General features: G+C 52.5%; 1 protein-coding gene across 4 annotated transcripts in view; it reads right to left on the bottom strand.

Annotated features, from left to right (window-relative positions):
- SH3GL3 (SH3 domain containing GRB2 like 3, endophilin A3) overlaps nucleotides 1-16,866 on the bottom strand; it is a 38,043-nt gene that overhangs the window by 12,419 nt on the left and 8,758 nt on the right. For 3 of the 4 annotated variants that reach the window (XM_037053511.1, XM_037053510.1, XM_037053512.1), the window contains exons 2-8: nucleotides 11,939-12,007; nucleotides 11,120-11,192; nucleotides 8,846-8,989; nucleotides 6,707-6,840; nucleotides 5,445-5,603; nucleotides 2,860-2,963; nucleotides 1,636-1,745 (exon numbers count right to left, since the gene is read on the bottom strand). In XM_037053511.1, the coding sequence (XP_036909406.1) occupies nucleotides 1,636-1,745; nucleotides 2,860-2,963; nucleotides 5,445-5,603; nucleotides 6,707-6,840; nucleotides 8,846-8,989; nucleotides 11,120-11,192; nucleotides 11,939-12,007 (793 nt within the window). Of the gene's footprint in view, nucleotides 1-1,635; nucleotides 1,746-2,859; nucleotides 2,964-5,444; nucleotides 5,604-6,706; nucleotides 6,841-8,845; nucleotides 8,990-11,119; nucleotides 11,194-11,938; nucleotides 12,008-16,866 lie in introns of those variants that run through there. The other variant, XM_037053513.1, reaches the window with a different exon arrangement.

Consider the following 16,866-nt stretch of genomic DNA (forward strand, 5'->3'; position numbering starts at 1 on the left):
GTGACCTTTTGAGAAAACTGCACTTACCCATCTGTGAAATGGGAAGCGTAGCAATACTAGAAACACGTAAGAAGCAATCAGTCTATCCCCTGACCCACAGTAAGTATTCAATAAGCGTGACTGCTATGCTGTTCTATTAGTTATTACTGTTTTATTTCACGTTATTGCTTCCTATAATAATGGATGTCCACTGTAATGGAAAAATAAAAAGTGTTTAAAAAAAAGAAAAGGAAAAAAAAAACCCTTAACGCATAGCAGCGGCATGAGAAGAAAATCCTGCCTTCAGAGCCTATAGGGGAAGGGTGTTACGGAGGAGAAATGTCAAATCCAGGAACTCTGTCCAAAGTCTCACATATACACATAAACTAACTCAAAGTGGATCATGGGCTAAAATGTAAAAAAGTATACAATTTCTGGAGGAAAAAAACACATGGGAGAAAATCTTTGGGACCGAAGGCTAAGTTAAGAACTCTTAGACCTGGCCCTGGCTGGTGTGGCTCAGTGGATTGAGCACGGGCCTGTGAAGCAAAAGACAGCCAGCTGGGTTCCCGGTCAGGACACATGCCTGGGTTGCGGGATGGGTAATGTTTCTCTCCCTCTCTTTCTCCTTCCTGCTCCCTCTCTCTAAAAATAAATAAAATATTTAAAAAAACTCTTAGACCTCACACCGAAAGCACAAACATAAAAGGAAAAAAATTGGTCCATGGGATGTCATCAAAAGTTTTAAAATTTGATACCCAACACACTGCAAAGAGACCAAGAAGAAGGTAGAGTAAAAGGAAATATCTGTAAGCCACAAATATGTCCAAGAACTTGTATTCAGAATATACGAAGAATGCTAAAAACTCACTAACAAATGGAGAAAAAAAACCCTTCATCGCCCCATAGGTGAAGCATTTTTATGAATCAATGAAACAAAGGAAGTTACCGGAGGAAAACAGGAATTACGTGAACAGACAACTCAGACACGAAAAAATACTGATGGCCAGTTAAAATACAGAAAAACCATTTAACGCCCCTAGTGCGTCACAGAAAGATTAAGATCGAGTACCATAAAAAAAAAAAAAGATGGAGCACCACTTTTTTACCCATGAACACTCGGCAAAAACGGAAGTCTAATGACCTGGGCTCAGGAAGGCAGGCATCTCAGCACTGACAGCATCGTACGCTCGAGGGAGGACAGCTTGGTTACACGACACCTACTATCACCTAAAACTTTCGATCACTCGGCAAGACAACGTCATCCCCAAGGGAAGACTAGCCCATCAGTGTCCATAAAATATTCTGCAGATATCGGCTTTAGCTGGCAACCACCCTCGTGGCCGTGAGTAGGGACATGTCTGTGTAAACGGAAAAGTAGGAAGCTGTTAAAGAAATAGTGACCTATATGCATGACACGGAAATGACTCCAAGAAACAGTGACGCGATGACAAAAGCAAGCTGCAGAACAACAGGAACCTGGTACCTTCTGGTGTACGGGCAGGGGGGAGGAGTTATCAAATAACTAAAAAAAAAAAAATGTCAGGGTCTCAGGGTGTTCCAGAGAACAGAGCAGCACACTAGGTGAGCACATGCTCGGTGGTGGCAAATGCCTTCCCCCCCGGAGCCCACGGGCCCACGGAACAGGCATCTCACCTGTCAACTTGGCCGTGGAGGCGCTGGGCACCCCGTTGAGCTCACTAGGACTCCGTTTTAGGGGCCGTGGCTTGTATTCTCGCTTGGACAGCGTGGATGCGACCGATATCCTGTAACACACAGCGGAAGGCGGGTCACGAGCTGCCGCCGAGCCGCGCGCAGCCCCCAGCACCGTCGACTGCGCCCCGAGGAGTCCCAGACTCAGGGGGCGACTCCCACACTGATTCTAGAGCAGCCCCAAGCGCTAGCAGTAACGTCCCAAATGTCACAGCTCAACGGCATATTTGAAATGTGTCTCTTCCAAAGTCTCTCTGGGCAGGTGACAATAAAAACCGCCTTCTTTCTCTTTCTCCCTGAAAGGAGACAGAAAATGCAAACTCGCTCGTGTGAGCTCCAGGTCACCGTCCATCCACAGAGCGGGCGCCTCACTGACTATCCACACCTTTTGTCTCCCCTCCGCCGTGAAATCCCTGGAAGTGTATCCACGCCCTTAATCCTGTGTAAGACAATGTTCTGTCATCAAAGAATAGGGTCCTTTTTAAAAACCCTTTATTTTAACGAACGGGGTTACCGTGCCTATGCCGTTGCAGTGATGTCATACTACATGTGACATCATAGTGATGTCCTATCGCATACGACATCTCTAATTTTCAAAGCAGTGTAGGACAGACACGCTGATCCTTGAAGGCTTGAGGCACACAGCCATCTCTCTGTGATGGCTCAGAAGGAATTTCTCAGTCTCCACGCCTCTCGGAGTCAAGATGACGAATGTGGCCTGAGAGTTGAGTTGTCGGCATAAATCACGTCTTTTTCCAGATACGGACTCACTTTTCATCTCCCTCTTCGCCACCTCCCCGGAGGCTGAGGAGGGAGCGCACGCCATCGCCACCCCCAGCTTGTTACTGGGGAGCGGGGGCCTCAGGCAGTACTGTGGGGGCTGGACTCAAGGCCAGTGAGTACCTTTGCCTGGCCGCCCTCAACACGGGTCACGGAAAAGGGGTTTAGAGAAAAGGAAGAGGAGAGAAACTGCCAGCTCCCTTTTCCCAGTTCTGTCCTTCCGGCCGAAGCCGCCACGTACGTATTATCTCAGGCCAATCCCACACCCACCCGTGGAAGAAATATGGAAATACAGCCGGGTGACAGGAAAGGGAGATGGAGAGACGGGAAGACAGAGCAACGCCCATCGGCTCTAACAGCCCCGGGGTTGCACACGGGGGCTCTTACCGAGTCTGCAGCTTGCCCCGGAGCTCCTCCAGGATCTCGGCAGACTGCCTGTGGTAGTCTAGGGCGGCCTCCACGAACACAGCCAGCTGGCCGACCTGTTCTACCTGCACCAGGAGTAGAAAATTACTCCGTGGGGGGCCAGAGCCCGCGCTGGTCGGAGGCAGGACCAAGGCCGGCTCTGCAGGGAAGCCTGCGTCCCCCTGGGCTCTGGGCCATCTCAAAGCGTCCCACCCGGTCCTGGCCTGCAGGCCCTGGTACAGAGCTAAAGATCTGGAAGCGGAGAGCAAGCTTTTGACGTTCGGAGGGAAACCATCCCTGAGCCAATAAACTGCTTCCTGACGGGGGTGTCTCTTTCGGTCCCCTTCTACTTAGGTCCAGTCAGGAGATGGAGAGAATGAAGAGCTTCTCGGCAGGGAGGGAAGCCAGGGCAGACGCTTGGCACCCCCGTGCAGGTACCAAGGTCTCCCCTAAGGCACACAGCTGAAAGGAATAAACTATAGAGAGCAGGGTACCGCTCTGTCCCATGACGCCAGACCTTCGGGAACGCTGGGCCAAATAAGAGTGGATGTAAAAAAGATAAAATCAAAAAGCTGTGTCCCCTGAGGAAGCCCCGAAACCCTGGAAGTGCATCATAGGAGGACATTTCCAGCAGGCCTGGGAGCTTCCTTGGTTGCAACAGAAAAGAGGGATTCATACGCTCATCTCCAGAAGCCCCCGAGGCAGGCCTGCCGGGTGGAGGGGACAGGGGCCCCAGCATGGTCCCCCCTCACTCCGTTTCCAGACACAGACACAAGACAAGATCCGCGCCTCCTTCCCAAGCCCCGGAAGCCTCCGCATCACTTCCTCGGCTGGGGGCAAAGTCCGCCCTGTTCGCTACCCCCCCCCACCCACCCCCACACAGGGACTCACCCCGGGGAAAACCCACCCACNCGTCCCACCCGGTCCTGGCCTGCAGGCCCTGGTACAGAGCTAAAGATCTGGAAGCGGAGAGCAAGCTTTTGACGTTCGGAGGGAAACCATCCCTGAGCCAATAAACTGCTTCCTGACGGGGGTGTCTCTTTCGGTCCCCTTCTACTTAGGTCCAGTCAGGAGATGGAGAGAATGAAGAGCTTCTCGGCAGGGAGGGAAGCCAGGGCAGACGCTTGGCACCCCCGTGCAGGTACCAAGGTCTCCCCTAAGGCACACAGCTGAAAGGAATAAACTATAGAGAGCAGGGTACCGCTCTGTCCCATGACGCCAGACCTTCGGGAACGCTGGGCCAAATAAGAGTGGATGTAAAAAAAATAAAATCAAAAAGCTGTGTCACCTGAGGAAGCCCTGAAACCCTGGAAGTGCATCATAGGAGGACATTTCCAGCAGGCCTGGGAGTTTCCTTGGTTGCAACAGAAAAGAGGGATTCATACGCTCATCTCCAGAAGCCCCCGAGGCAGGCCTGCCGGGTGGAGGGGACAGGGGCCCCAGCACGGTCCCCCCCCCCCACTCCGTTTCCAGACACAGATACAAGACAAGATCCGCGCCTCCTTCCCAAGCCCCGGAAGCCTCCACATCACTTCCTCGGCTGGGGGCAAAGTCCGCCCTGTTCGCTACCCCCCCCACCCACCCCCACACAGGGACTCACCCGGGGAAAACCCACCCACCGATGTGCCTGCCTCCAAGAGTCAAACCGCTTTCACTCGCTGTTACAAACCATGCTTTCTCTCCGTGCACCCCACTTTCCCTACCCACTCCGACACCATTTCAAACATGGGCTCAGCATGCATTTCAGACGGACGTGGTTTTCCGAGGGGGGGTCTGTGCCGGGCGGGACCAGCCTGGGAACAAGGAAAGCCCACCACTGCTGTCTGGTGCGCCCTGTGGCCGGAAAAACACAAGCCCAGCCCCACAGGTCCAAAACCAAATAAACAACCCTGTGACAGCTTGGCCCCTACAAAACCCTACAGATTCCTTACGCTTCACCTCTTTGCCTCTGACACATACTTTTAAAACAAGTCCAGCGCCTCACCCTCAAGAGATCAGAGCAGAATCTGCCACAAAGAGAAAGAAATTTCCTCTGACAGAGCCAGGGCTGCGTGCTGGGCAAACCTGCACCCCGCCGCCCTGTCCTCGGGAAAACGAATTTCCATGTTAATACCTGCTTTGAAACCCGCTCGGCACTGTGTACAGGGTGACGGGACCACACGAGAGAGTGCAATGAGCGTTCTTTCCAACACATGTGGGGTTGGGAAGGGTCCACCAGCAGGTGGGCCCTTGACGTGGGCTTTGCATCCCGAAAAACCAGCAACGCTACAGCCTCAAGTACAGTGGCCGTCAACCGGCTAATTCCCGCGACCCCCCACCTCCCTGGGGCCGACTCCGGCAGAGCTGGGAAGTCATCCTGGGGTCCACTGGACACCCCAAGATCTGAGACTCCAACTGGGACCTGCTGAATGTGCAAAGCTATCTCAGAGGCAGGAGACAAGGGGAGCGGAAAGAAACTTTTCCACTAGAAACTTTTCCAACAGCCAAGGCACCAGAGCACGTCCCCATAAACATCGAGTCAGCCTGGCTCATCCCCACAAAAGCCCCGTTTGGGGTTAAATACTTACGTCGTTTTCTAAAAAATTAAACATGCTTCGTTCAGCCAGCTCCTTCGACTCTTCGAATTTTTCTACTGCTTGTCTGACTTCTTCATCCGGTATCTTACCTACTCGCTTCTTCTTATAATCGTAATCCAGGCGGCGGCCTTCCAGCTTTTTCAGGTGGTGCTGAGGGACAGAGGGAACAGCCCTTCAGGGGCGCAGAGACGCCCGGTCCTGCTCCGAGAAGAGTTGTTCTTTCTCCTGGGCCCCCGCCGTCGGGGGCGGGAGCCCACCTCACACTTCGCTGTGGTAGCACCTTGGCATCCATGAGAGTTCCCTGCAAACTCTCAAGGAGTTCTTTATTCATGAAATGAATGGATGGATGGAGAGTGGACAGACGGACGGACCGATGGGTGAGTGAATGGATGGCAGAAGGACACAGCATCCACACTCCGATTCCATCGTCCGAGGCCTGTCACAGAACTCCCTCACTGCGGCTCTGCTCGTGTCCAAAGAACTTCCAACCACACTAACCACACCAAAACCTGGGCGATCCCTTTGGCACTATTTGGCACAACTCCTCACTAAGAAGTAGATGATAAAAACACAAGTTTCTGCCATCCTCTTACAGGGGTGCCCTGCCTTTTGGCATCTCTGGGCCACAGGGGAAGAAGTAGCATTGTCTTGGGCCCCACAGTAAACACAGTGCGACGTGTAACCACCAAAAAAAAAAATCTCATAATGTTTTAAGTCAATTTACGATGCTGTGCGGGGCCGCAGGCTGGACACCCCTGCTGAGTCAGGAATACTTGTGGGTCTCCCACAGAGCCCCCCGACAGCGACAGAGCAAGCTGAGCACGAGCTACGAGCCATGCGATACACGCACCCACGCGCGTGCTCTGGGTGGCCGTCCGCAATAGTCTCCCAAAACAAAAATGAAGCCGGGGGGCAATGCCGACCATTCATGCAAAGTATCCAAAGGAGCGAATGACTGCAACATGGGTTTCATGATCGAACACCCGCTACGCAGCCTTCGAATTCCTTTCCCGTGAGAAACAGCCATGGAAATAAGTGCATTCAGCTTGGTTTCTCGCTGGCTTCGATGAGCTACGAGACAAGGAGCTCCTGCCCGGGCAGCCGGGTGGGCATCACTGGGCGTTTTTTTTTTTCTTTCACTGCTCACAATCTTTTGATGCTTTCACTGGGTCCCTACAGAACCGTCCTAATGGCTTTCAATATGAACTTCATTTTAAGCAGCAATGGGTACGTTTCCAGCCGAGAAAACTTACCCCGATCTCTTTTAAATCTTTGTCTTGCAGCAACTGCAGTGGGTCAATGAATGTTTGCTTCACGTTAATATCAAGGGCGTCTTTCACCTCGGCCATGCGCTTCATGGACTCGCCGACTTCTATCAGTGCGCCGCCTGGGATAGAAAATACCAGTAGAAAGGAGCCAGCCGTTAGCAGAGGGCGCAGAGGTTGCCGGTAATCTTTCTTTCTTTCCCAAAGTTCGCAGGGGATGGTTTAACAAGGTCTTCGCTCTGAGACTGACTCGGGGAAAAAAATTGTTTGAAAATCTACGTTTCTTCTCTACCTTCAACGATGTCTTCCTAAAGCTCACCTGGAGGCTGACAAGCCGAGGCACTCACCATTCTGGCCACTAGGTGGAGGTAAAGATCCATTTAAAAAAAAAACAAACCAAAAAAAAAAAAAAACCCACGCACTTTTGTGAGCTGGTACCAAGGGTTTCTTAGAATGGCCTCAGAACACAGCCCCTCTTTGTAAACCATAAAAGGATGGAGTCGTCATCGGAGCTGAGCGTCAACCAAGAGAGATCACAATAGAAATAAAGGAACAAAATCGCATCTTGGCTGCCTGAGGCTGCCCCCTGCCCTTCAGAGGGTTCCAAGGCCGCCCATCCCACCCTGATGTCAGAGAAAGCCTGGCTGCAGCCTCACCGGGGGCGTTCCCAGCAGCGTGGGCGGGGCCTGCCCGGGCGTGACGGGCGGCTCTGGCGGGATGAAGCCCTGGTACCTGGGCACCAGCTAACCCGCGTCCTTGCAGCTGCGCACAGTGACGTTGGGGCTTGTCTTACAAACATCTCTGAGACAGGCTGCCCCAGACCGAACTGGTTTTCCTGTTTGGGGAGGGCGTTTCCAAATTGAGTTTGTAAAAAGGCAGGGCTTGTGGTCTCTCCCAACTCCCAGGCTAGAAGACATAAAATGTGTCTGTCTAACAAATTCTGACCTTCAACAGTCTCACCTATTGGTTGAGGGGGGATACAGCTTATTCACCTGTAAAGCTGGGATAGCATCATCGTCTTAATTCTTTTTAAAGAAGTAGATAGTGTACGTCATAGGACCCTGCAAAATCTCGGTGGAAATATGGCTGGGACTCCCTCTGGCCCACTGGCAGCTTCCTGCCCCCTGAGAGGCTCGGCTTCCTTCACCAAGTCTCAGGCATCTGGTTCTAAGTCACCCGCATGGAGAGTGGATGTCCCTTTCCAGCCTGGCGATTCTTCCCTGCCCAACAAGGCAGAGATAGTCCAGGGGCTTCTGCTTCTGCTCCAACTCTGGCAACTCATGCCCCAGGACATCAGGTGATTTAGCTTGGAAAGAGACATTTCCAGGTATCTTTCGTGGAAGGCCCCAACGATGGCGCTCTGCACAGATCAGGCACTCTGTCTCCCTGCCCCAAGGTTTGTGCTTCAGATTCCAGCGGGGCCTGAGGCTCCGTCCGCATCCCCTGTGGCTTTTGCACGTCAGGGAGGGCCCAGAGAAGGTCCTGCCACACGGCCCCAAGAAAGCGTCCCTCAGCCCCTCCTCCGAGCAGCATAAACCCACCCACCTGACATCAGCCCTCTTCCTCACCCCAAGTCCCCGTAAGTCACTGGGCACCTGGGAGGCCACCAGACTGTTGGTCTATCCATGCCCCCCACCCGGTCACCGTGACCAGCCACACGGCAGGGACGCCCCTGGGCGTCGGCACACCTGGCAGCCTCACCTGTTCCCCAGGGGTTTGCCTTCAAGATTAAAAAATGAAGAAAAAGCCCACCTCGTTCCCATTCACAGGGAACAAAAAAAAAAACCCACGCTATGCTTCTCTGACAGACGTTGTTGCCCTCTGTGACTAATTGGTGTGCGGACATTTGGTTGTTTCTTTTTTTTAAAGTTTTCAAAATCTCTCTCTCCCCCCCCCCCATTTCAAAGATGGATTTCTCTGGCCACCTATCTGAATTCTCAACTTCCATATCCCTTCCCTGTTACCACCCCCTGAGAAGCAAAAGTACTAAAACCTCCCGGAAGAATTGGTATATGAAATTCAGTTCTTCCCCAATTCACACCCTATTCACAGCCACCCTGCAAGCCCTGAAAGGCCTCACAGATAACCTACAAGCCCCCTGAGGGGCGCGCCCCAGGGCAGACTCACCGAAGGTGGAGCCGTCCCCCAGCTCCCGGCCGTATTTCAGCATGCAGTCGCCCAGCAAACCCTCCGTCTGCGGGTACCCGGTGGTCTTCACCTGCCCTCGGATCTTCGACACAGTGTTCAGCATTCCCAGCTTAGCTCTGTATGCTTAAAAACATCATCATTTGTAACTCTGCGGAGTGACGAGGCAGAGCGACAGACCCCGAGCAGGTAACAAATGCGGCACCCGAAATCGAGGTTGCCGTGTCCGAATGTCAGGGACCCGAGGCAAGAAAGGGCTGTATGCACCCTTTGGGGTCTCTCCTGTGGGGCTCCCCATTCCTTCCTGAAGTGGGGGACTCACTGCTCCGTTGCGTGGGTTTTCAGGACCTAAGACAGCGTCCGTCCTCGGGAGCCCGGCCGAGCTCCTGGAAGGCAGATTATACAAGGTGCACCCTGCCCATGACTTGGGTCGGTGTGGGGAAAGGAAAACATCGCACTCTGCTGAAAAGAGTGGAAAGATGCCTCTGAAATGTCCCGAAACAGAAGGTGTAGAAGAGGGGATGCTAAGGCATCTGCCCATTAAAGAGCAGGCTGGTTGGACCCCAGAAAAAACTAGTACAGGCCCAGTCGGAAGGCAGCTGCGAAAAATGTGAGTGTGAACTGAACAGACTCACATCCCAGCTTCGGGGCGTGAGATGAGTTTAGCTAGTAAAAGTATAAGCTTTTCTTTTCTTTTACTGTAATAATCACGTATTTGTCTACCAATCCCCCGGGATCCTGTGCCAACACAGCGTCTGATGCAGTCGGTCTGGGGTGAGTGGATTCCCTGCGGGTTTCGGGGACCACACCTCAAGCCTCGAGGCTCCAGACCCTCCCAGGGATGGCTGTGGGGAACCCTGCCCACCTCGGCCTCCGAGCACGGACCTGCCTGGCCTCTGGCTGCAACACCGTCACACTCCCAACACGCTCACGCATGTGGGCACGCACAGACTCACACACACACACACACGCCCCTCCTTCCCAGGGTGGAACTGTGTGGAGCGAGCGGCCAGTGAGTGTAGCCGTCACACTGCAGTAGAGGCTGTCAGGCTGCTTTCTCCTTCTCCGGGAACAGCCAGGGCCTCTGGCCATGTGGACAGGTTCACTGCCAGCCAGCGTCTCCCCGTCCCATCCCAGGGTCAGTCCCGGGAGGAGAGGATCTCAGGCGGCTTCACCGCAGGTCACAGAACCCCGGGAAGCGCTGGCCGACTTATCAGCAAAAGGAACTTGCCTGCTTCGTCTCCACCACTCACGAGGCCGGGCAGAGAGGTGTTACTGCTTTAAAACCACAACCATCTGCACAGGCCTAAGGAAAGCTACACCCACCAACCGCCCGGGCCATGATTTTTATACAATTCATGTTTTTAAATGTTTTCCTTTCTAGATTTTCAGATGGTTCGGCCTGGGCTGCTTCCTACCACCAAGGCCCGGGGCAGGGAGAGGGGAGAGACGTCACAGTAACTGTAAATAATCAGTTCCTAAAAAGTAAAGGCAATTTCAGAAATCCACAGGATTCAAGGCTTGGACACCTCCACGGGTTTCTATAATCTACGGCCCATCAGGGATGCTGCTCCCTGGCCCTGGCTGGGCGGCTCTGTTACAGGAGCATCGTCCTTTGCACCAAAAGGTTGTGGGTTCGATTCCCGGTCCGGGCGCGTATGGGAGGGAGGCAGCCAATGGATGTTTCTCACTCACATAAATGTTTCTCTCTCTCTCTCTCTCTCTGCCTTCCCCTCTCTCAAATCAATAAACATATTTTTATATTAAAAAAATTTTTAGAGAATGCTGCTTTGTGACCCCGGCATCAAAAACCCGTCGTGGAGAAGCTGCCACTAACTCCGGAGCCCGAGTTACTTGAACATCGGAACCACAACGTGAAAGCCATTTCCAATAACTCTGCCCCTTTAGAACAGGGTGGCGCACATTTTTTTATAAAAAAAGAGGAAACAGCTCGACAGGCAAACATTTAAAAAACGTCTAGTGCGTTTCTGAAGCGTCTTTTAACAAGCCTTCTCGAGCAGAGCCGGGCTGCCTGAACCAGACCCTCCTCCAGGTGAGTGACCCTGGCTCCAGGTCTTGTCCGCTCCCGAGTGGCGGGGGACTTGCCTTGAAAACACCGGATCTCATTCTGGGGACACAGAGGGCACTGTCTCGAGATCATGTCACACAAGTGCCAAGTCAGCGTGGGCTACCAGCGTCCGTCTGTCCCAGGGAAGGAGCGATGGAAAAACAGTTCGAGGCAAGTTCCGACTTTACCTGGATTCGGCTGGAGGTACTCCGTGGCTTTGGAAAGAATTTCTGTGACAGCTTTATTGGTGACATCTATTTTCTTTAAAAAACAAAACAAACACATCACGTGCGGGTAAACGACCAACGATGACTTCCCAGGAAAACAAACAGAGGAGTCATTTTCCCCTAAGACAAAGGGAAGGAAGCTGACGGGGGTTGGCGCTTCCCGGGGACGCCCCACGTGGGACGCAGGCTCAGGGACAAAGACTCGCTGCCTTCCTTTGGAACGGGACAAGGTCACTTCTGCGAGAGCCCCGCCGTCGTCTCCCCCATGCCACCACACACGTGCGAGCTCAGCCTCGCTGTCAGCGGGGCTGAGGGAGGTGAGCAGGGCCCTCGCCGTCACCCTGTGTCACGGACCTGGCTCTAGGGCAGCACGGCGTACGTGCTTTGTGATGCAGCTGCTGGGACCCGGGGGCCGACTCGGGGCTTCCGCCCGGGGAACCCACATTTATACAGGTGCACGGTCTCACCCCACAGACACGCACAGACCACCCTAGGCAGACAGTTGCAGTGGCTGGGGCCGTTTCAGCTGTGGGCCAGGACTGACCGTCTTTGGAGCACTCTGATTTCCGTTCATTCTAAGAAACGGGGTGACTGCACCCCCATCTTCATAGCCAAGGCCGGGCTTAGGCGTGCGAGAGACCTGGCTCTTGGACTCCACCACCCCCACCTGAGCGCGGGCACCCTGGACCCCCACCCTAGTCTCCTGCACTGCATCCACCTGTCCCCTCTCAGGGTCAAGGTCAGGTTCGGGCCACAGCAGACAAGAAAACGCCCTCTTACCCTCTCCATGTCAAGAAATTCGTCATCTAGTTTCGTTCCTTCGATGCCACTGATTTTTTCGCTGAAGAGCTGCCGAAATAAAGACAAATAACCATGTTGGACAATGATCTGTGACCAGTTTCTGGCCCAAATTATCACAAACACACAAGAAGGAAGAAACCCTTCAGATTTGCCTTGTTGGATTTTTTTTTCTCTTTTTTTTGTCTAAGTCCTTGAAGAAAATCACTGGAAGGAGTAAGTACCTAAGGACACGGGAAGACACACAATCTTACTCACTCGACAGATATTTATTATGCTTCTACTGTATGTAAGGCACATAGTAGGTGCTCCTGTAAAAACGAAGATAAGTAAGGTACGATCCTTCTTCCCAGGAGCCCAAAGCTCCACCAAAGTCTTAGTAGCTAAACACTCGACTGAAACGCAAGGAGGAATCATGGAGACAATAAAATAGAAGAGGCCCGGTTACGCATTCCGGCAATAGTACTAAGCGATGGGCACGTCCGCAACTCCCAGAAGGGATTCTGAGAGGCTGCAGGTGGGCGGCCTTTCAGCAGGCCTGTCCAAGGGCATTTCGAAGGTAGCATTGATGGGGGGGGGGGCCTCCGGGCACGAGGCAAGGTGGGTAGAGTAACCAAGGAGAGGTAGACTGTCCCCGTCTGGGCTCCTGGCTCTCGGAGCAGAGGCTCCTCCGTCCTGGGTGGGAGGGCCGTCCCCGGCATCCCTGGCCTCTGTGAAGGGTAGGGAGAGCAGAGAGGAGGCGGGGCCAGGCGATGCAGATTCTCAAACGTGGAAGCCAACAGTAGGGCCCATCAGACACCAGGCGGGGAGAGCCCTTTGAGGATGCCCGGGCGCATTCCAGGCCTACAGCCGAGGGGCCACGGAAGAGATTTTATTTGCGATGCTCGAAGCTTGTGGGTGTGGCTCTTCATCGGCAATGGCTGGGGTTTTGTTGCTGAACGTCTCCGCCACGTCTCGGCCTTCTCCTGGGGCAAGGATCTCTTTCCAAACACACCCTGGCTTCTCCGTCATCTTCCCTAATTTTACAGAGCAACAACTTACACGGCGAGAAAGCCAGATCCCAGGAGAAAATGTGAAAAAGCCAACGGTGTGCCTCCTCGGGTGAGAGAGTTCTGCGGAACCGGATGTTGCCATTATGTGGGCCACAAGACACCCGCCTCTGGGGATGTGACCCAAAGATGGCTCCTAGGCCATTTAACTCTGACAAAGAAAACAGGGCCCACTTCTTTACTGGAATACTTTCCAGAGAGAGCACGCCCCCTCCCGTAGGGGTCACAGAGGAGGGGCGAACTGAGACTGCGACAAAACACACCCCCCTCTCTCCTGGCCCCTCGGGCTGTCCTTCCAGCCCGAGGGGTCCTCCAGCTCTGCTTTTATCAGCCTGGGAACCAGGCAGTGCCCAATTACAAACACAAACAGTTAGGGCCCCTGGTGTTGAATTGTTAACATTAGCGGGAGGTGAGGGAAGCTCTCTGTGAGACTGAAATTACTGCAACGTTTGAGACGGTGCACACTCTCCCAAGGCATCAGGGAGCCACCAAGGAGGGAGGTGGGCTGAGAACAGTCTTTCCCTTTGCGGCAAGTGTCCCCTTGCAACTCAGGAGCGAGGAGGGATGTAAAGGCTGGGCAGAAAGCCCTGGCCTGGAATTGGAATTGGCCTGGGCTGAATTGGGGAGAACGGAGGGCCCTGTCACCTAGGAAACAAGGACCAGAGGCCAACCGTCCAGGAAAAAAAGGGAGAAACAAAGAAGTAACCCTGAGCGCTCATCGGAAATTTCCTCTTGAGGTGTCTGACAATCCCTGACATGCTCGGGACCGGAACCAAGAAGAGTCTGTAAGACCCAAGACTGGAGCCGAGATTTCTGCAGACGCCCAGACGGCCCTGAGTTCAAGTGCGCCCCACGGAGAGAAACACCTGCAAAGCAGGGATTCCTAAGGCCCCAGACCCAGAGGGCGGAGGGATGAGGAAGCGGCCACGTCTGAACAGGAGACAGGATGCAGCGACTGCTGACTGCCTGGCCGTACCCTTGAAATGCACACCAAATAGTATTGAGTGTTAAGTGTCACTGAAAAATAAAAGAAGTCATGTCTTTAAAAAACGTATGGTGAGGATGCCTGAGGGCAGGTTGGAATGCACAGGGTCCGGTGCCCAGCCCACGCCCCTGCTCCCTGGCGCCCTCCGAGAAGACAAAGCAGGTGTCAGGCAGGTTCCTCGCCCTCCACTCCTGGCACCTCCCCCCCAAACTCTGCTCGAAATACTCGGGTGTTTCCACCCTGTCACCTCAGTTCAAGGTTAAAGGACTAAAGTCAAGGGAGGCGTCCATCGCAGCAAATAAATAGTAACAATGAAGTGCCACTGGGTCTATTTTGAGACGCTGATAAGAGAAAAGGTGGAAATGAATGTTACCATTCTTTTCGCTCTCTCAGGCCGGTCCCTGGAAATGTATGTATAAACCTGGTTTTTGTAATTCGAAACCTATTTTAAATGCACTTTACAAACTGGCTCATTTAAAGGTACCATCCAAGACTCTAATGAGGTAAAAATCACCATGTATCGATTTGTCCTATAAATCACATTTATTACTATAAATCAGTTATATAATTATTTTCTAATTATATGATGAGATATTGTTATAAAAATAAATATAAAATTTAATAATTAACGACAACTTACTAATAATAACAAGGTGCTTTTCCTACTTTTCCTGTTCCTGGGAAAGAAGTATTTTTTTTAAAACAAAAATTTCTTTTCACTACTACAATTCTAGGAGGCGCACAATCTCTGAAATCGAGTAAGTTCGGATTTGCTAGAAACTCATTTTTCCCCCTTATTTGCCCTTATCTTTTCTCATTTTGCTGAGAGCCTGGGAGCACTTCAATGTTCCCGGAGGAGCTGGAGAGCCCTGGGCACCCGGCAGGATGCAGGTAGCCCGCACTCTCGGTGAGGCACCGCCCACACTGGGGTGCCCGCCCCCCCAGCGTCCAGGACTCAACCTGCGCTTCTGATTGGCTGGTCTTTTCTGGGACAGCCAATCCCTGCCACATCCCTGCCTGGGGTGGACTCATTCCATGTCAGCCGGGCAGACCGCGGGGGGGGGGGGGGGGGGGGGGGGTNGGGGGGGGGGGATTATATCATTGCTTCTGACTTTCACTCTGGCTGCCAGGAAGCTCAACACCGAAATAGTGGGCCGATAATCACCACTCCACCGGCCTTGTTACGTGGCCTTTTACGCATAAACAAACTCCCACAGGGCCCGTAAGTCGCCCTGACTTTACCACAATGCATTTGTGTTTTCCCGATTACGATTCATGCTTATTATAAGGAGGTTGTTGCATCAGCAAAGCTAATTTTTCCCCCTGAAAGATATACTACGGAGCCTATCAGTTTCATTTCAAATTCACACAGCTCCCAAACAATAAGAGGCACTTTTCTTTTTTCACGAACAAAGACGTTTTATTCACATGCGAATGATGCGAAGATCGCCCCCTCTTCTGTCTCCTCCAAGCGGTTCTGCCTTTCGCGACACAGGACGAGGTTGTTTGGCACCAGGCACGGCTGTGCATCGGGCATGGCGCCGCCTGATGACCACACATGCATGAACAACAAAAAGCGCTTTGTGGGAGCAAGTAAGGAAAAAAGAAATCCTTACACACTACCATGACACCCTCTTCTGTCTCTCCCTCATCACAAGGCCTTGGTGGCCGGTCCCACACATTAAGGCCCTCACTGGGACCCGGCACCAGGCGTGGCTACCGACACAGAGACTGTGCACGGACCAAAGAGCAGAAGGATGAAACTGCCCGAGGTACCTCGGGCCCTGTTTCTGGTTGACTTTTTTCCCAAGAGTGTGATTTAAAATAGATTTGGTGGAAGAGGCCAGGACGGGGCGGGAGCTCTCCCAAAGGAACTGCAAACTCCTTCAGGAAATGACAGGCTAGTGTCTACTTATTCTAGGGCAAAATCCCTGAATTATTCATGTTTTCTAGCTAATTAGGGAGGCCTTTTTTTAAAAAAAAAATTGTATTGTTTAAAGGAGGTGGTCCTCTTTTCTATTCCAAAAGTTTAAATCCTCTGCTTAAAAGTGTTCTTAGCCCGGCTGGTGTGGCTCAGTGGATTGAACACGGGCCTGTGAACCAAAGGGCCACCGGTTCGATTCCCAGTCAGGGCACATGCCTGGGTTGCCGGCCAGGTCCCCAATAGGGGGCGTGAGAGAGGCAACCACACATTGATGTTCCTGTCCCTCTCTCCTTCCCTTCCCCTCTCTCTAAAAATAAATAAATTTTTTTAAAAAAACGTTTTTTTAGTATACTTCTTGAGTTCAACAGGGGCTGACAAGTTATACAAGGGCCTCTGAAATACCAAGTCTTAACTTAAAAACAAAGTTATCCACTCAACCCACAATTGAGCAGCAAATTACCGAGAAGGTCCGCTTTCCTGGATGAACAGCTAGGAAGAAGTGACACAGCGGAAAATATAAATAAATGGATTCCCAGCTGGAATCCACAGCTCGATGAGAACCACGCACACTCAGCTTGTGACTGACGCTGAAAATGTTTCCGAGAAATGGATGGACCGCATCAGCGGTGTGAACTGTTGTCGGGAAATCTGGTGAAGTTTACACAGTGAGCCTCTTTCAAAGAGCGAGGGCAAGGAGAAGTTTTCATTTTAACGCAACGGTGGCGAGATTCACAAATAAACTTCCATGACTGACAAGTTGTCGTTGTCTTTTCGGGTTAGGGCGGAGCTGGTTTTCACGTCTCTTGCTTTCATGAACTCTAGAGAGGGTGACGTACTGGGACCACGATTCCCCCTTTCGGAGCCTCCACCACTGAAAACGAAGGGAAGGGGGGGAATGGAGCTCCTTCTGGCCCACCTGGCCTGGCTAGGTGGGTACACACTCCCGCCCACA

Source organism: Sturnira hondurensis, unplaced genomic scaffold, assembly GCF_014824575.4.
Source record: "Sturnira hondurensis isolate 20B ecotype Veracruz unplaced genomic scaffold, ASM1482457v3 Scaffold0007865, whole genome shotgun sequence".
NCBI classification, from domain to species: domain Eukaryota; kingdom Metazoa; phylum Chordata; class Mammalia; order Chiroptera; family Phyllostomidae; genus Sturnira; species Sturnira hondurensis.